Source organism: Symphalangus syndactylus, chromosome 22, assembly GCF_028878055.3.
Source record: "Symphalangus syndactylus isolate Jambi chromosome 22, NHGRI_mSymSyn1-v2.1_pri, whole genome shotgun sequence".
Lineage (NCBI taxonomy): Eukaryota > Metazoa > Chordata > Mammalia > Primates > Hylobatidae > Symphalangus > Symphalangus syndactylus.
The window spans coordinates 20,359,779-20,379,314 of record NC_072444.2 but is presented as its reverse complement, the minus strand read 5'-3'; the positions used below and the strand labels follow the sequence as shown (position 1 = coordinate 20,379,314).

General features: G+C 50.3%; 2 protein-coding genes across 2 annotated transcripts in view; one reads left to right on the top strand and one right to left on the bottom strand.

The window, feature by feature from the left end:
* Positions 1–9,535: 9,535 nt before the first annotated feature.
* Positions 9,536–10,638, bottom strand: LOC129472300 (prothymosin alpha-like). Its single transcript, XM_055261790.2, has one exon. The coding sequence runs from the start codon at positions 10,560–10,562 to the stop codon at positions 10,230–10,232; it is 333 nt and encodes a 110-aa protein (XP_055117765.1). The 5' UTR covers positions 10,563–10,638; the 3' UTR covers positions 9,536–10,229.
* Positions 10,639–18,232: 7,594 nt separating this feature from the next.
* Positions 18,233–19,536, top strand: part of PADI1 (peptidyl arginine deiminase 1) — a 41,134-nt gene continuing 39,830 nt past the window's right edge. Inside the window, exon 1 of the mRNA XM_055261787.1 lies at positions 18,233–18,414. Coding sequence (XP_055117762.1) covers positions 18,323–18,414 — 92 coding nt within the window. The 5' untranslated portion in view covers positions 18,233–18,322. The remainder of the gene's footprint in view (positions 18,415–19,536) is intronic.

Genomic DNA, 19,536 nt, shown 5'->3' with positions numbered 1-19,536 from the left:
ACACCCAGCTTATAAAGAAAAAATTTTTTTTAGGGAGGGTTTGTGGCATGGGGTCCCACTATGTTGCTCAGGCTGGTCTTGAACTCCTGACTTCAAACAATCCTCCTGCCACCACATCTGGTGATCATGCTCCTTCTTGAGACCCTCTCTGTTCTGGGACATCCCACTTTCTCATGGGTTTTCTCCTACCTCCCTGGCTCCTTTGTTCTCCCCAAACTCTAAACGTTGGAGGGCCTCAGGACTCTGTCCTTGGGCCCCATCTCTCTCCTACCTACACTTACTCCATAGGAGATCTCTGGCTTTGAAATTGTCTGCCCACTCCCACAATCCTATGTCCAGCCCAGACCTCTGGCTTTGGACTCCAGTGAGATTAACAAGTCCCCTCCCCTGTGTCGCCCCTTGGAGGTCTAATAGGCACCTCAACCTCACACCTGCAAAACCACCCTCCTGATGTCCAGCCCTGCAAACTTCCCCCTGCCTGAGACTTCCCCATCTTTCTAGGTGCTTGTGCCAAAACCATGGAGTCATCCAGTCCTCTCTTCCTCTCACACCCCACAGCTTATCTATCAGTGAACCCTGTCAGACCTACCTCCAAAAAAATCATCTCTGACTGTTTACTACCTGCTCCACTACTTCCTCCCTGGTCCAAGCCACCATTGCTTCTCGCCAGGATTATGATTGCTTTTCTGACTGGTGTCTCTGCTTTCTACCCTTGCCTCCCTATAATCTGTGGTCAGCAAAGCAGCCAGAGGGATTCTGCCAAGTTATGCCTCTCCTCTGCTCAAACCCTTCCGGCAACTCCTCATCTCACTCGGAGGAAGCTGACCCTTCCTTTGGCCTATAAGGTCAACATGATTCTGCCTTTCATTTCTCTGACTTCATCCCCTAGCACTCTGGTATGGTTTGGCTGTGTCCTCACCCAAATCTCATCTTGAATTGTAGCTCCCATAATTTCCACATATTGTGGGAGGAGCCCAGTGGGAGATAATTGAATCGTGGGGGCAGTTCCGCCCACTATTCTCGTGGTAGTGAATAAGTCTCACGAGATCTGATGATTTTATGAAGGGTTTCCCTTTCGGCTTGGTTCTCATTCTCTTTCTTGCCTGCCACCATGTAAGATGCGCTGTTTGCCTTCTGCCATGATTGTGAGGCCTCCCCAGCCATGTAGAACTGTGAGTCCATTAAATCTCTTTTTCTTTATAAATTACCCAGTCTCAGATATGTCTTTATCAGCAGTGTGAAAACAGACTAATACATAACCTGTCCCTTCCCCTCCCCTACCCCTGTGCCACACTAGCCTCCCAGTGGTTCTTTGAATGAGTCAACCATGGTCCTGCACTTGCTGCTCCTTCTTCTGGGTCCGAGACTCTCCAGGTGTCCCCATGGCTGTGTCCTTGCATCCTTCAGGTTACTCTTAGTTTGCTTTGCTAGAGGGGCTTCCCGATCCCTGTAGAAATCAGTGCCGTTGCCCCACTCTGTGTGCTAATGATCACCGAGGCAAACATCGATCACCTGGCTGAGGCAGTGTTCATCAGTTTTCACTTGTTATGGGTTGAATTGTGTCCCTGCTACTCACCTAAAATTCACACGCTGAAATCCTAACCCCTAATACCTCAGAATGTGACCTTATCTGGAGACAGGGTCTTTACAGAGGTAATCACATTAAAATGAAGTTGTTAAGGTGGGCACTAATCCAATGTGACTGGTGTCCTAATAAAAAAGGGTAAATTTGGAGAGACATGCACACAGGGAGACACTGTGTGAACACGAAGACAGTCATCTATAAGCCAAGGAAAGAAGCCTGGAATAGCTCTGGTATGATTAAACTTTGTGTCCCCACTCAAATCTCATCTTGAATTGTAATCCCCATAATCCCCATAATCTCTGCATGTCAAGGGAGAGACCAGGTGGAGGTAATTGAATCATGGCGGCAGTTTCTCCTATGCTGTTCTCGTGATAGTGAGTGAGTTCTCATGAGATCTGATGATTTTATAAGGGGCTCTTCCTCCTTCACTTCTCCTTCCTGTCACCTTGTGAAGAAGGGGGGCCTTTCTTCCCCTTAGCCTTCCACCATGATTTTAAGTTTCCTGAGGCCTCCCCAGCCACGTTGAACTGTGAGTCAGTTAAACCTCTTTCCTTTACAAATTACCCAGTCTTGGGCAGTTCTTTCTTGCCGTATGAAAATGGACTAATACAAGCTCCTTCTCTCACAGCCCTCAGAAGGCACCAACCCTACCAACAACTTGATTTTGAACTTTCAGCCTTCAAAACGGTGAGAAATTTGGGAACAAATTTCTGTTGTTTAAGCGACTCAGTTGTGATACCCGGTTATGACAGCCCTAGGACATTGACACAGCACTGTAAAGTTACTCCCCCACCCCACCTGTCCATATTCTCCTCAGTAGATCTACATAAATTATTCTTCTCCATGGACAATATATGTTTTAGTCATACGTTTGTTCGCTTAGCCATTTGTTTATTGTCTGTCTCCCCGAACCAGACTCTAATGCCGAGGGTATGTAGTTTTGACTCTTTGATTCACTGCCATATTTTAGCACCTAAAACTGAGCCTGGCACACAGTAGCCACTTAAATATTTGGATGAACAAAATTAATGAGCCAGCAATGACAATAATTGGAAATGGACTGGAATAAATTATCTAGTTGAAAAACATATATTGTGAGAATGGATGAAAAAGCAAAACTTTGTACTAGAGTAAAATATAAAATCAGGCCGAGTGTGGTGGCTCATGCCTGTAATCCCAGCACTTCGGGAGGCTGAGGCAGGTGGATCACTTGAGGTCAGGAGTTTGAGGCCAGCCTGGCCAACATGGTGAAACCCCGTCTCTACTTAAAAAATACAAAAATTAGCTGGGCATGGTGGCACGTGCCTGTAATCCCAGCTACTCAGGAGGCTGAGATAGGAGAATCGCTTGAATCTGGGAGGTAGAGGTTGCAGTGAGCCAAGATTGCACCACTGCACTCCAGCCTGGGTGACAGAGTGAAACTCTGTCTCAAAAAAACTATATATATACATGCAAATATACAATCATAGGAAGTAGAGAAGCAAAAGAATAGGAAAAGACATACCAAAAAAAAAAAAAAAAGCCAACTCAAAGGAAGTAGGTTCAGCTTTAATAAATGTGGATAAGACAGGCTTTAAAGTAAAAACGTTGTAAGGAAACAAGGGAGTTACCATATAATGTTAAAAGGTTTACTACATTGGAATACTGCAACAATTATGAACTTGTATGATCTAATAACGTAAGTTCAGAATATATAAAGCTGGGTTTCCTGGGTTTTCTTTTTGCCTCACATATCCCAAATTGGAGAGGCAGCAACCCCAAAACATCAAGGGATGCAGACAAATAAGCCCCAAGAAAAGCTGGCTCTTTCTAGCCAAAGGACCAGGAAGAAGCAGCTGAGAAAGACAAACTTTCAGATGATAACTGCTCTACTCCAGCCAAACACTGCAGAAAAAACTGTGACCTTAGCCTTACCTTTCCAGGGAAGGCTGAGTGGGGAACTTTGACTTCCACCTTTTCCAGACTACAAAGAGATGCCTCAACTTTTCAGCTGTGGTGACATCAGAGAAGGCCGAGGAGCTGGACTTTGATTCTCACTGGGTGATAACGAGTACCTTCATAACTCCATAAGATCGGTAGACCATGTGGTGGGGCCTGATTGTCCACCTCTACACTGCAGCAATGAGGGGCTGACTGAGGTGGTAGCAGAGGAGCCCTAGAATTGCATCAGGGCTTTCACTTCTGTCCAAAGACAATAGAAAGAGCAAAATTATGATAAACACAATGAACTTTCTTCTCCTAAGCTATCTACATTATGTTTGATGGTTGAAGCAAAAATCGTAACACTGTCTGATGTGATTTTGAATGTATGTAGATAAAATATTTAAGACAATTATAAATGGGGAAAAAACAATGTAAAGAGAGACAAGTTTTCCATACTTCACTCAAGCTGTTAAGATGATAATACCAGTAGACTGTGTTCAGTTATGTATACATAATGTAATACCTAGAGCAACCACTGAAAAAATTCGTACAAAGAGATACACTAAAAAACACTATAGATGATTTAAGAATTATAAAAAATAGTTCAAGTAACCCACAAATTATAGACTGATTTGGGTTCTTCATTTCTTGTGTTATGGCTCAGTGGCGCACTGGAGGCTGGCTCTGGAGAGCAGATAATGCACAGATAGTTTCCCTATCTGTCAAACAGGGAGGCCCATCCCTGGCTGGCCTCACTCCTGGACTGTGAAAAGGCCTAAGGGAGGCAGTGTGTGACAGTGCCTTGCCAGGAGTGAGCAGTGTGCTGGTAGGGAAGCAGCGTATGACAGTGCCTTGCCAGGAGTGAGCAGCGTGCTGGTAGGAAAGCAGCGTATGACAGTGCCTTGCCAGGAGTGAGCAGCGTGCTGGTAGGGAAGCAGCGTATGACAGTGCTTTGCCAGGAGTGAGCAGTGTGCTGGTGAAGAGTGGCTCTCAGCCCCTGGTGACCCTCCCCATATCCCCCAGCCCAGTCCTCTCATCTCAGCTCTGGCCTCCCACCCTGGCCACGTCTCCTTCTGGCTCCATGAGGCACAAAACCCAACCTGCCCTTTTTGTCTCCTGAGAGAGCACGTCCAGAACACGCCAGAGACTGTCTCTTCCTGGTTTGCAAACTCATACCACTAGTAAAGCTCCTTTCTGCTATTTAGCTATCCTGGTGGTCTTTTGGGCAACATGCTTGTCTGGGAAGAGCTGTCTTGTAATCTCTGCATCTACATCAGACTCTGCCAGCCCTAGATTGGGAGCTCTGAGAGGACATGGGCTTCGTCCCACCCCAGCAGCAACATGCCGGGTTGGGGACATGTGAGGTATGTGGTGCAGCCCTGAGCAGCCTCAGGCAGACTCCCTGTATTCTTGTTCCCAACCTCCTCCCTCCCTGGGTCAGAAGCCTGGGGCAGGAGGCCAGGCAGATCACAGCATCCATGCCTAGATGCTCCCTGACCCCCAGGAGCCAGAAGTGCTGTCTGCTGAAGGCTCTGGAAACCCGGGATCAGCCTATGAGGCACCAGGGCCACCTTGGAGGGTGGAAATGAGGACCTCAGGCCCCAGAGGGCATGCAGGCGAGGTGAAGTTCAGGAGAGGTAAGCCTAAGGACCCTCAGAGCCATCACACTATGCCCTCCACCCAAATGATGCAGACAGGAAAACTGTGGCCTAGACAGGACCACCACGGCCAAAGAGGATCTTTGTCTTGTCTTGTCCCACACTCAGGAAGTGTCCCCCTCTTCCCAGCCTGCTGTATCCCAGGACACAGGGCGTATGTGTGGAGGAGGAAGGGCTGCAGGGTGAGGCGGCCCACACTCTGGCTCAGGACAGGGATGGGACCGGGACACACGGGAAAATAGTCTGGGCGTCCTGGGTAATGGCAGGAGCATGAGCTCAGGGTCAGGCGGCTGTCCTGGATGACCTGTGGGACTCTCTTCCTCTCCGACCATGCTTTGCTCAACTGTCCCTTCCTTGTGGGATGCAAGAGGCCATGGCGAGCGAAGGCGTGTGCCAAGAGCTGCCACTCAATGTGAATCAGCGTGCTGGCCCCTCCGTCCCTTTCTCCAGGGGGCCTAGGACTTTTGGGGGGAGCCTGAGGACATGCTTCACTGATGTCACTGTGGGGAGTGTACAAATGGCCACCCTGCTGCTTGTCGGTTCTATGTGGGCATCCAGGCTGGAGAGCAGGGGGTGGGGAGATGGAGATGCCACCAGCAGGGGCCTGGTTCCTAGAAGAGAGGGCGAGTTTGGGTGGTCCCAGAGGCGCCCTTCCCAGAAAAGAGAGCAGGAGGCAGGAGGTGGGCATGGAGAATGTGGAGGGAGGTGTTGACAGTTTCTAGAGTGTTCGCCACTGCCCATCTGATAAGACCTGGAGCCTCATTACCAAAGACTTACTGAGATTCGCTTTGTTTTCTTATGAGCCAGGCAAGGTGCCAGGGGAAGCGGCTTCCAGCCCCAGGCTCTGCAGCTGACTGCTGTGTGACCCAGAGCCAGGCACTGCACCTCTCTGGGCCTTAGGCTCCTTATCCATGACCTTCCTGCCTGCATCCTAACATTCACTGTCATTGGCTGAGTTACCCAATGGCTCCCAGCCTCAGTTTCTTCATCTGCATATTAGGGATAAGTACAGCCATCCACCTGGGAGGCGTCAAGGGGGCGTGGCCCCAGCACCCAGCCCATGCACAAGTTCAGTGATCATTACCTGTCTCCCCCAGCCCTGCCTGAGTGCCGGGATCAGCAGGCTTGGGAAGGGGAGCCCCCAGGGATGTGGAAAGTGGAGAGGGAGCACATTGGCTCTGGGGCCTCAGGGCTGCTGGGCTCTGTTCTGCCTGTCTGGGAGCTGTCTCCTGCTCTCCCTTGCAGTGTCTCTGTCTCTCTTTGTTCTGTTCCTCCCTCTGTCCTTCAGTTTGTCCGTCTCCATCTCAGTCTCTGGTTGTCTCAGTGTCTCTTTGCACCTCACTGTCTCTGCCTTTCTCTGCATCTCTCTTTCTTTCCCAGGCTCTCTCTCTCTCTTTTGGACTTTCTCTGTCTCTGTCTCTCTGTTTTCCAGTCTGCTTCTTTCTGGCTCCATTCATTTCTCTGTATGTCTTTGTCCCCTGCACTCCCATTCTCCTCCCATGCTGTCCTCTCTGGGGGCCCCTCTGGCTTCACTGAGCCACAGGTCCAGGCTGGGGTGTGAAGAAGCAGGAGCTCCCCTGTCAGATGACGCTGGGTGCCCCAGTCAGGGCGATGGGGGCCAGACAAAGAGCTCTGCTGAGGGGCGGCTGAATCCTCTTCCCAGGGAACGTGGGGGCTACTGGCCAGCTGTGGGATGGGTGGCTGAGAACTCTCAAACCACTGCAAATCTAGATGTTTTTCACTTACATCAGCTTCCTGATCCCCCTGAGCCAAAGGCCTAGAAGTTCCTTGTCCCTGTCCTTTTGCAATGTGCAGTCTTACCAGAGTGACAAGGGGAACAGAGTTGAAACAGATGGTTTCGCAGCATAGGAGCCTGTGGGGGCTGCTTAGAGAACAGCACATTCCCTGGGAGCCAGAGCCATCTGGGAGGGCTTCCTGGAGGAGGCAGATCATGAGGGATCAGGATGGGGACTAATATGTACTGAGTGCCCGGTGGTGCTTTATAAATACCAGCAGATTGGGAGATAAGCACAGCCACCTCCCTGGGAGGTGTCAAGGGGCATGCATTGTAACGGCCCAGAGTGGTGAAGCATCCACCATGGTCACCCAGCTGGTGGGTGGTAGCCTCAGGTGGGGCCTGCCGCTGTCTCCATGCTCTATCCACTACTGGTGTGGCTTGCCCCACTTGTGACCATTGTTTCTTCCTCTCCACCCCCAGTGCCACTTCCTCTCTCCCTCGTTGTAGGGGAAAGAACATGGGCTGTGTGGCCTTGGGCCAATTGCTTGCCCTCTCTGGGCCTTCTTATTGGTGACAGACAGACTGGTGACTTTCTGAGAGGATCTATGCAACCTCAGGCTCCTGCACCTGGGTTACAGGGTCTTCTGGAGGGGAAGAGATGAGTAGGTAGGCTTTGACACCTGCCTGCTTTGTCCTGAGTGTCTACTATGTCATCTGCTTTAAATGCAAAGCCCCTGGGACTTGCTAGTTATCTCTAAGCCTTCTCCTTTCCCGATTTTCTGGGAGTGTGTGTACCCCCATTCCCTCACCCCAGCCATCAGGGCCCTTTCTGAGATGGGCCTCCTTCCTAGCTCTGGGCTAGGCCCCAACCCTGGCCCTTTCCAATGCCAGCAGGAACTGGAAGGTCCGTACTCATGCCCTGGGAGGCTCCAGGCTCTAAGGGGTGCTGAGTGATGGAGTTGGGCGGCCGGTGCTCAGAAGACCTTAATGGTGTGGGGACAGCTGGAAACTGGTTGTCTCTTGAACCCTCTTGCCACCAGGCCTCTGTCCAGGAGGGCTGCTGGGGGCCAAGGGGCCAGACACCAGACAGTCACACCTTTGGCTGAAGTCAGGAGTGTGTGACACAATGGGAGGGGCTGGGGCTGGCAGTCCCTGCAGCCTAAATGCACCAGCAACCCATGAGGGGACACAGGCACCCTCTGGCCTCATCCTCCTTGGAGCCAGTGGGATGTGGCAACTAAAATACAAGCTCTGAAGTTTCATGGACCGGAGTTGCATCTCTGCTTCCATCCTAATTAGCAAGAGACCTTGGTCACGTTGCTTAAACTCTGACACTGGATTTTCCCGCTCTGCAAAGCAGGGACAATAGCAGTGCCCCCCTCCCGGGTCAGTTGCAAGGATTAAGGATGATGTCTGCAAAGTGCTCAGTCAGAGCCGGCATACCGTAAGTGCTCAATAAATGCTGGCTCCCATTATTAGTATCCCTTCCCTCCACGCCCTCAGCACATCCCTTTATCATGGTGGAATAACCAACTGCCTGGTAACAACATGTTCACACTTCCACGCTCCCCATCAACCATGCTCACCTATAAGGCAGGCTGTGACCAGCTGCTCTTCGTCTATTCATTGCCTGGCCCATGCTAGGGGCCCAAGAAATGTCTGCTGAATAAACGAGTGATTTTGGGAAAGGTGCTGAGCCCTTCTGTCCCGTGAAGGTCTTGCGAGATAGTGTCTCGCCAGCAACGTGGATCGTGAGAACCACAGCGGATGGGCCAGATCTAGATGGAGAGTCTCTACTAGGCAGAGCTGCTCCTGTGAAAGAAAAGGAAGTTTTTCAAGAAACCATGGCAGGGGGCCCAAGAATCCAAGTTGCTAACTCTGGGGCCGGTTTTCTGTCTTTTATCTCGGTTTGCCTCTCCCTAGCTGTGTGGTTTATGGCAAGTCACTCTGTGCCTCTGTCGCCACGTGTTCAAGGAGGCAGCCGGTCCAAGGGGCCTTCATTGAAGGGGCTGCCGAGATGTGAGCCCTGCATTGGGGGATGCCCCATAGAGGTGCTGCCCCCCACCCCCTTTCCAGATATGAGTGTCCCCCAGCTCTGAGTGAATCAGTAGGAGATGCTGGACCTGGGCCGATTCTCACAGTGGGACCTCAACTCTAGCCCCCGGTTGGCTGACGTTAAAGGACTTTGGGTCGCTGTTCTGGCAGCTGCAAGGAAGAGCCAGTGTCAGGGAGGGAAACCCCACATTCCCTGGCACTATTCAAACAAAGGTTTGGTTAAAACAAAGAATTCTCATGGAGAAGAGTCTGAAGGACCCAAAACATCTATTTCTGTAGACATCCCATCCCAAAATAAACCCATGGATCAAGCCAGACCCAAATATAAGGATGCTGTGAACCACATGGTTCAATATTCCACACTTTCCCCATCCATTAAACCCCACCCAGGGTGGGAAGGGATGTATTTCCCTCAGTTCTCAGGGCCTAGAAGAGCAGGGCCTTTTTCCCTCAACTGGTTGAGTTTTACTTTGTGGGCACCATGATTCCTAAAACCGGTTATATTTTCTTTTTCTCCTGGGCCGCCAGGGAACTCACAGTGAAATCTACCAACCAAAGAGGATGTCCAGACCTGTCTTTTTCTTTTTTTTTAGAACAACTCAGCAAAATAAAATTCCTGCTTATTGTTGGACAACATTGTTTCACACATACATCAAACAGGCCAAAAAAAAATAAACAGCAACTTCATAGACAAAAAAGGAAAAAAAAGAAACCTTTTATCTTTGGCCCTTTTAACCATCTCATACAAACCAACTACTTATAGTACAGCTAAGTACATACACAAAAAAGTTACTGGAATGCTCGGAATAAGATTGTTTTTTCTGTTGTCATTTTTGCTTTTTTTACAAGGTTTCCCCTTTGAGATTATAATGAACATGGCCACACCACAAGTAAAGTCAGAAGTAGGACAGAGAACGCTGTGAAGGCTGGTTTGGTCATCCGAGATCATTAAAAATGGCTGACCCTAACAATATGTACAAAAATATAAAATGTAAATAAAAAATACAAACAAATTTCCTTTTTAAAGTACTTTTAAGAAAAAAAGCAGGGCCTTGGAAGTTTTGGTTCTTTTTTCCTCCCCTGTTGCAAATTCTCATGGTTTGGGTTGGGTGGTGGAGAGCGCGTGTCATCTGTGGGTGGCACTGCCCGCGGTGGGCGGGCGGGCCTCTCTACTCGAAGGTGACCACGTTTAGATTCTGAGACGGGAAGTGGAGGGTGAATAGGTCACGGCGGCCTTTTTTTTTTAGTTTAACTTTTCCTTTTTTGCTGTCTAGTCATCCTCGCCGGTCTTCTGCTTCTTGGTATCGACATCGTCATCCTCATCATCTTCAGCTGCCCGCTTGCCCGTAGCTGACTCAGCTTCCTCATCTTCATCTCCATCCTCTTCCTCACCATCACCTTCTTCTTCCTCCTCCTCTTCCTCCCCACCTTCTTCCTCTTCTTCATCTACCTCATTGTCAGCCTCCTGCTCCCCATTTTCCTCATTAGCATTCCCGTTAGCAGGGGTGTCTCTTCCATTTTCTGCCTCTTCCACAACTTCCTTCTTCTCCTTTAAGTCCTTGGTGGTGATTTCGGAGCTGGTGTCTACGGCTGCGTCTGACATGGTGGGGCACGCCGGTGATCCGATGCAGGGGATTAAAAAGAAAGCGGGAGTTCAGGGACTGGCGAGGAGCGTGGCCTAGGCGGCTGCGGCGAGCAGGGAGGCGGACGAGGAACAATGCCAAGATGGCTTTTCAGAGCAGCCAGTCCTGTCTTTTTCTTTCTTCCCTTATTCTTTGACTTAATTTCCTCACTTGAAAAAAAAAAACAAAACACACCTTATTCAGGGAATACTTTATGGGCACTCTTAATTTTTTTTATTAGGATGTGGGATGTAAATCCATAAAAGAAGTAGAAATGCTGAGCCTTCCTGTGGAGTGGGTGCTGGAGGGGAAAAGGTGGAGTTAGGGGAGGGAAGGGGAGGGCAGGAAGGTTGGTGATGGGCAGAGATTCACAGAGACTCCCAGGTCAGGGAGCAATCACCCAGTTGGGGCAGCAAGAATGCCCAGAGGAATTTTGGTTGGGACAGAGGTCAGGCACTGAGTGAAGAGAGGTCCCTCAGGGGTCTGGTCTCAGGGGCCTTGAATGCCATGCAAAGTGTCTGTGTCTTGAGCATCAACTATATGCCAGGCACCTTTTACATATATTATTTCTTACTTCTAAATTATTCCAGATTTTAAGCCAGGTGCAGTGGCTCACGCCTGTAATCTCAGCATTTTGGGAGGCGGAGGCAGGCAGATAACCTGAAGTCAGGAGTTCGAGACCAGCCTGGCTAACACGGCAAAACCCCCTCTCTACTAAAAATACAAAAATTGCCTGGGTGTGGTGGTACACGCCTGTAATCCTAGCTACATGGAAGGCTGAGGCAGGAGGATTGCTTGAACCTGAGTGGCAGAGGTTGCAGTGAGCTGAGATTGTGCCACCAAGCTCCAGCCTGGACTACAAAGTGAGACTCCATCTCAAAATAATAAATAAATAAATAAATCTATTAATCAAGATTTTACCAATTAGGAGACTGAGCCTCAGAGAAGTTAAATCACTTGTCCAGAGCCCTGAAATTGGAGAAGCAGCTGCACCCAGATTGGAACCCTAGATGGTAGGGCCCCTTAGTCCTCCTTTATGTTGGGGGGATCCAGGGAAGGCTTTTCAGCAGGGGAATGATGCAATTGGATACACATGTCAGGGGGAACACGACTGCTTGTGGCAAGGAACGCAGTAAGCCTGGGGCCGGGGAGACCAGGAGCTGCTGAGATCTCAGCCCAGAGATGGTGGCTGGAACCAGGATGGTGACGGTGGAGGTGAGGGTGGGGGCAAAGAGGAAGGGAAGGGTCAAGAGTTGTTTGGGAGGTAGAGCTGATGATCAGGAGGGGTGCGGGAGTGGGAGGGAGAGGTTGCCTGGGCTGGCTTGGGTGGCTAGGGTGGAGGTGGCACCATTTGCTGAGATGGGAGAAGCCAGCTGGGGGCAGGGAAGGAGCTGATGTGCTTGGAGGCTGCTGAGTTGGCCACCTGTGGGGATGACTCACCTGGTCACAGCCCCCCAAGGCAGAGGACACATGCCTGCTCAGCTGGGGCTGTGCCATGTCCCACCCTGCCCCATGAATGGTATCATTAACACTGCTGATGCTGCCACATGGAGCCTTGGATGTCCCCAGACCCAAGGAGGGAGTTGGTAATTCCTGCAGGTCCGCACAGCCCAGCAGAGCCTGGTCTGGAGTGTGGATGCTGAGGGGATAGTGCGGATTGAGTTGGGTGACTCATGGTCCTTACCACTTCCTGCCATTAGAGCCTCCGGCCCACCCCCTGGCCCTGTGGGAATCAGTGGGTACCCTATTTTCTCACAATGGCCAAGTCAGAACCCCCAAGGCTTCTCCCCCATTCACCAGGAGGTCCAGGATCTTGCCCTCGGTGCCAGGAGCACAGGAAGGGGTTGGGTCAACATAGGGAGCTGAGCAGATTCAGCAGATGTCAAGGACTCTGACTTCTGGAACGGTACCTGTATATAAAAGGTGCCTCATAGATGTTTGTTGAATGAATGAAGACTTTGGATCCAAATCTGGCTTCTTGTGACTTTACTGTGTCACCTTGCGTGAGTCACTGCTTCTCTCTGTGCTGTGGTTTACCCAGCTGGAAAGTGAAGGGGCTGGATTGATAGTTTCGGGGGCCCTTCCAGGTTGAAGTTGGAGGATCCTGGAGAGCAAGTGGAACTGTGTCTGTGGTACCCGGGGGTGCTGGGAGGGGAGAACGGCCTCAGACAGGGGGTTACTAGAACTGGGCTCTGTTAATCCTCCCTACCTTCCTCCATGGGGTCCTAGGTGAGCTCAGGCACAGCAGGCAGCGTGTGTGTGTGTGTGTGTGTGTGTATGTGTGTTAGGGAGAGGTCCCCCGGACCAGAAGAGCCCACAGCTGGTGTCGGCAACACAAGCAGACCCAGAACCTACCCCGATTGGTCCCAAAGCCTGAGGCAGGCAATTTCCATGCCTTGATGGTGCCAAGGATCACTGGGGCCCACACTGCTTACCCTCAAGGGCATCAAATGACTTCCCCAGCCAGAGTTATTCCCTCCACCCCTCTCCTTACCCACCAACACAAAATAACCAATGCTGGGGGCTCAAACTCATGGCCCAAGAGCTAGGTCTGGCCTACCAATGGGTTTTGTTTGACCTCAGTATTCTGTTTCTGAGAAACACTGACTTAATGCATGAACCCAGCAGGCTCTGTTCCCTCTGCAGCAGTTACCACCCCTCCCTATTTTCTCCCATCTGGTAGCGTCACACATTTCTATTATCTGCCTGCCGTCCTGAAGTTGTCTGAGTTTGGAAACTCTGATCCAGCTTAACAATCCATTTTGTAAATAGGGAGACTGGGGGGTTGTCAGGGGTGATCCTAGTGTTTCCGGATGAACGAGGTCAGGCTGCTTGCTCTTGTGGTCCAATAAGGAGATGCAGACAGACTGAGAAAGAAGGGAGTTTATTTCTGCAACCGGTTACAGGGAGAAGGTTGGAGTAACTCACCAGACCAACTCGAAAGTACAAGTTTTTTCCCCCAGTGTTGTTTGCATTCTAAGCTGTATGCCTACGTGTGGGAGTATACGTTACCAGAGAATAGGTCTGTTTCATTCCATCTTTATCTAATCTTTAGGGTCTAGGGTGTGGGAAGCTTTTTCTAGAGCCTTGGAAAGTTTCTTAATCTTTTTTTTGAGGCAGAGCCTCACTCTGTTGCCCAGGTGGAGTGCAGTGACACGATCTCAGCTGACTGCTACCTCTGACCCTGGGTTCCAGCAATTCTCATGCCTCGGCCTCCTGAGTAGCTGGGACTACAGGTGCACACCACCACATCTGGCTAGTTAATTTTTTTTAGTAGAGATGGGGTTTCGCCACATTGCCCAGGCTGGTCTGGAACTCCTAGCTTCAAGTGATCCATGCACCTCAGCCTCCCAAAGTGCTGGGATTACAGGCATGAGCCCCTGGGCCCAGCAGAAAGTTTCTTAATCCTAAGTGGGCCTTGGTATGAGGTGTATGTGTAAGAATACTTTCATTATTTCATCAGACTTTCAGGTCTGAGAAAACCCAGGTTCAGTCTTAATGGGTTTGTTTTCACATTCCAGCCCTCATACTCGGGCACCATTTTCTTCAGTTCTCCAATGTTTAACTTATGCATTCATCAGAATGAGAGGAAAGGGCTCTCTGTATGTGAGAGAGAGAGTGGCTGCTCTGGCTGCTAATGGAAACCCAGCTTCCCACACTAGGTTCCTGGAATCTTAGTCCATAGACACCTGTTTTCCTGGGCGCGGTATCCATGGTGTAAACTTAGAACTTGCCTTGGTGCCTTTAGGTGTGATGTACTTTGCAGATCAATAACATTTGCAATAGGAAAGATTATTTCAAAAAGATCTTCAAAATCAAAAGTAACCAAATAAATGTTTATGTCATTATCACTAAGGTCTCATTTCCAGCTCTCTGCCCCAATATCATTTCTTCAGATTGGCCTTCTCTGATCACTTGACTTAAAACAGCACCCCATCCCCTCCTCTCTTCTATTTTATTTCTCTGAATCCCTTCCTGATATCACAGTTTCTATCCCACCAGCTTTCTACCTGCCTGCCCTCCACGATGTCCCACGAGGGCAGGGGCTTGGTCTATCTTATTCACTGTGGTATCCCCAGGGCCAGAATAATGTCTGGCACATTTTAGGAGCTCAAAAAAAATTGTTGAAGAAGAGGGAAAATGAGGCCCTGGCCATTGTAGCCCCAGCACCAGATACCTTCCCTATAGCAGTTTCTTGGGTTGTTCCAGGGGCTTCCTGGGGTCGTCTTACAGTCCCCTAGTCACCGGGCAGCTGGCAGGCCTCTACCCTGCATGCGGCCCCGTTTCAGGCTAAGTGGGGCCGGCCTCCCAGCTTTATGTCCTCCTCCAGAGGGGAAGGAGGCAGCGATGTCACACAGGTCTCCCACCCTCGCTCCTCCCCAGTCTGACCGGTCAAGGCTGAAATCCCAAGTTCAAAGAGACCACAGCATGGGTGTGCAGGATGTGCTGTTTGTGGGTTGTAGGTAGGGCAGGGGCCCAGGCAGGTCATGGTGTCTTAAAAGAATGTTCTTTGAGCTGGAAGACTGAAAAAGGGAGGCAGGGAAGGAATAGCAGAGGGTGGGGAGAGAAGCCAAAAGGAGGAAATGCATCTTATTTTTCCTCGAAGAGAGAATAATGAGGGTGGCTTCATTTTTTTTTTTTTTCCAGCAGTGAAAATGTTGTTTGCTCATGAAAGTGATTCAAACAATACCCAAAAGCATGGGGAAGAAATCACCTGATATTCTGCCTCCCAGGGATCTAGTCAGCAATCAGCCTACCAGGGTCAGATGGCCTGGGCTTGAATCCTGATGGGATCAACTTCCAACCATGGACTTGGGAGGGTCCCCAACTTCTCTGTGCCTCAGTTTCTTTCGCTGTAAAATAGAGATGTGCCTATCCTCCTCTCCTCCTCTCTGCCTACCCTCTGCTCTTCCCTCCTTGCCCCCCTTTCTCTTTCCTTTATCTCAAAGAACATTCTTTTTTTTTTTTCTGAGATGGAGTCTTGCTCTGTTGCCCAGGCTGGAGTGCAGTGGTGCAATCTTGGCTCACTGTAACCTCCTCCTCCCAGGTTCAAGCAATTATCCTGCCTCAGCCTCCTGGGTAGCTGGAATTACAGGTGCCCGCTACCACGTCCAGCTAATTTTTGTATTCTTAGTAAAGACAGGGTTTCACCATGTTGGCCAGGCTGGTCTCAAACTCTTGACTCGTGATCTGCCCACCTCGGCCTCCCAAAGTGCTGGGATTACAGGCATGAGCTACTGCGCCCAGCCCAAAGAACATTCTTTTAAGACACCATGACCTGCCTGGGCCCTCGCCCTGCCCACAACTGGCCAAGGGCACATCCTGCACATCCATGTGGTCTGCTTGAACTTGGCATTCCAGGCTTGATTGATACCTGCCACCCAGTATTATTGTGAGGATTAGGTAAATGAATACATGGAGAGGTCTTAAAAGAGTGGCACATGGTGAGGGCCATATATGTGTTTGCATCATCGTTATTGTCATCATCAATCACCATCATCATCATCATCTTTTTAGACAGCTCTTTATGCGCCAGCCTGCCTTTCTTCTTGCATCCCTTTTTCCTATCATTCTTCTATCCATCTGTCCATCCATCCATCCATCCATCCATCCATCCATCCATCCATCCATTTAATCTTCTCTAATGGGAACACACCCATGTGCTCTGCAGGAAACTGCTTTTTCCACTCCGCATTCCATTGCATATGAAATGGACACGTTTATGTCAATAAATGCTGTTAAAATGACTGAGGTCCCGGTAAATTGGGGTTTGGGGTTTGGGTGATGGAAAACCATCCCTGAACACCTGTTTCCCTGGGTTCTGTGTCCATGGGGTAAAATTAGACTCTGTCTTGGTGCCTTTAGTTCTAATGAACTTTGCAGATCAATAACATTTGCAATAAGAAAGATTGTTTCAAAAAGATCTTCAAAATCAAAAGTAACCAAATAAATGTTTATGCCATTTTAACATTTCCTGTCTCCCTAATCAGGCTGGGGTTCCTGCAGGCAGGGACTTTGTGTCCCCCACATCTTCCATCAGACTGACAACTCCTCAGGCAAGGCTGTTTCTCCTCTCTCTCTCTCTCTCTCTCTTTCTTGCTCTTTGCTGCCCTCCCACCCCAGCCCTGTGGACACCAGAGTTCTGGTTTGTGTGTCCCTTTTTCCACTCTGTATAAGAGCCCCCTGGAAGAAGAGGACCACATTACTGAGGAGGGGTGTCCTGTGATTCCAGGGCAAATGGCTCTTCTCATCACCCCCGATGCCCGATATGAAGGGAACATGTCACCTGCAATTCACCACCTCTACCCCAAGCTCTAATAGGCATCTCATGTCAAACAAGTCCAACAGAGAATGGCCAAGCTCCCTGCCCAGCTTGCCCTCCTGCAGCCTTCCCTATCTCTCTGATGACAACTCCATCCTTCTAGTTGCTCAGGTCCCAAATACTCCAGTGATCCTGGACCACTCTCTCTCACACCCACATCCAACTCATCAGCAAACCTCATTGGCTCTACCTTCCAAATACATTCAGGATCCAACCACTTCCCACCACGTTCCCTGTTACCCTGGGACCAAGCCACGCCATCCCTCGCTTGGATAATGGGAAGAACCTCAGCGCACCATCTGATGTCATACACACTTTACTCATTTAACTTCACCTATGGTCTGTCTCCCCCAGAATATAAATGTCGTCAGAGCAGGAATCATGGTCTCTTTTGTTCATAGTTGTTTCCTCATCACCTAAATGAGTGCCTAATACATAAAAGATGATTAACAAACACTTAACAAATTATTTCATTTGTCAAATTAGCAAATGAAGTTCTACAAAGAGCCTCAGAACAGGCTGAAGCTTGCTGTGCTGAGCTGAAAGAAGAGGGATTTTCAGAAATGAGTCCACGCTCCCAGGTCATTGCTCCGAGCTCTTTTTCAAGTTCCCTCCTCTCTGGCCCCCCAAGAATGCTTGCCTGGGGTGGCTTCTGCTGTCTGTGGAGTCTGGGCACAAGGGCCTACCCTCACCTGTTGGGGGGTGGTATTGTGTGGCGAGACGGGTGAACCTGCGTGGAAGTTATAACTCTACCACTTACTAGCAGTGAGACCTGCGGCCATGATTCTCTTACCTGCAAAATGAGGATACAAGTCATAGTTGTTAGCATTTTAGTGAACACTAGGTGCCAGGAGCTGTGCTAATCTTCTTACACGTAACTCATGTCTTTCCCACATCAACACAATGGGACAGGTACTACTGTTATAGCTGCCAACTTACACATGAGGCAGGTGAGTCACAGAGAGGTTAAAAGGTTTGATAAGGATCACAGGTGGTTAGAGGCAGAGCCCGCACATAGTCAGCCCTCAGAAACACTGACATCATTGTAATAGGGGTTCAGGCACCAGGAATCTTTGGAGGGGAGGGCAGGGGCTGCTGGGGAGCTCTGGAGGGTCTCCTGTCAGCAGCTGAGCCCTGCTTCACCCGGGGCCCCCAGTTGAAGCTCCCCTTCCCCATCTTCCAGAGAGGCCTCGGGCACCTCCTCCCCTGACCTCCTGGATTGACAGCCCTGAGTGAAGAGGGTGTGGAGCCAGGAGGTGGGGACCAGGCTCTCCAGGCTAATCAGGTCGCAGGGTGAAATTAAAAGGGAGGAGGAGGCACCAACCCGTCAGAACTCACACTTCTTCCTGGCAAAGAAGTGCCCAGGACAGGAGCTGGGGAGCCAGAGCTGATCTAGGAGGCTGGGAGCCGGGGGACAGGATGGCCCCAAAGAGAGCCGTGCAGCTGTCCCTGAAGATGCCTACCCATGCCGTGTGTGTGGTGGGAGTCGCAGCACATGTGGACATTCACAGGTAAGAGCTGGGAGGCGCTCTCCTGGCTGCAGAGAGCTGGGTTAGAGTGTAGGTCAACGGGGCCTGGTAGACAAGTGAGGCACATTGGAGAGGATGCTGGCAGGAGATAGCAGAGAAGGTGGAGTTGGCTGTGGAGCCTGGGAGGAAGGAACTAGGGTCTTGTCAGGTCCTCCTTGGGGCCCCAGCTTCTGGGCACTGGGCTCAGGACATTGGCCTCAATCACCTGGGTAAGAGTCCGGCCTTAGATTTCTAACTCTGAGCCCTGGGGTCAGGCTTTGGGGTCTGGGTCCTGCATTCTGACACCTAGGTAGAACTTGTGTGGAACATCAGATGGCTCAAGACAGGGAAGAGAACTGGTCCCTGCCCCCCTTAATTTCTTGCCAAGCCCCCATCTCTCTGAGGTGAAGGGACGTGTGTGGTAGCTTGACCCTTGGAGGTCAGCCAGAGATAACTAGATTGATTCCAATCAGGAGGGAGTGGTTAGGAAATACTGGATGAATTAATATGAGGAGAGAACCTGGAGCAAGACGGCTGGGACTTAACGTTTGCTGTGAGATGATGGTGATGACGGTGATTATGGTGATGAACAGTGATGATGGCAAGGATGGCGGTGATAGTGGCAATGATGACATCTGAGGAGGCAGCAGTAGCATTTGCTTCTCTTGTTGACCCAAATCTTTCCTGTGCTGGCTGTGCCCGGATGGGAACTTGGGGACTCAGCCATATTTTCTCTACCTGGCCACTAAGGGAGTTGGATTTGGTGATCTCTGGCGCCATTTCCAACTCTGACAGGCTGTCTATGGATTCCGTCCCTGCTGGACCAGGTGGGGCTGAACCCCTTGCAGATAGGGGGCTCATGGTGGGAGTCTCCCTCAAAGAGGAGCTGGGTGCTGGGGGTCTGCTAGTGGGTGGGATCTGAGCTCTTATCTCCCTCTTGGGACTCAGCCCCTGTACCTACTGGTCTGGTTAATGTATGCAGGGCCCAGGGCCCAGCTGCCCACCTGGCCTCCGGTGATCCTCTGCCTGAGAAGCCCTTCCTGCTCCTCTGTTGGGCAGTGGTCTGTGACCCCAGTGGCAGGGCTGGGGAGGAGAACCAGGAGCCATGGAAACCAAACCTTGACT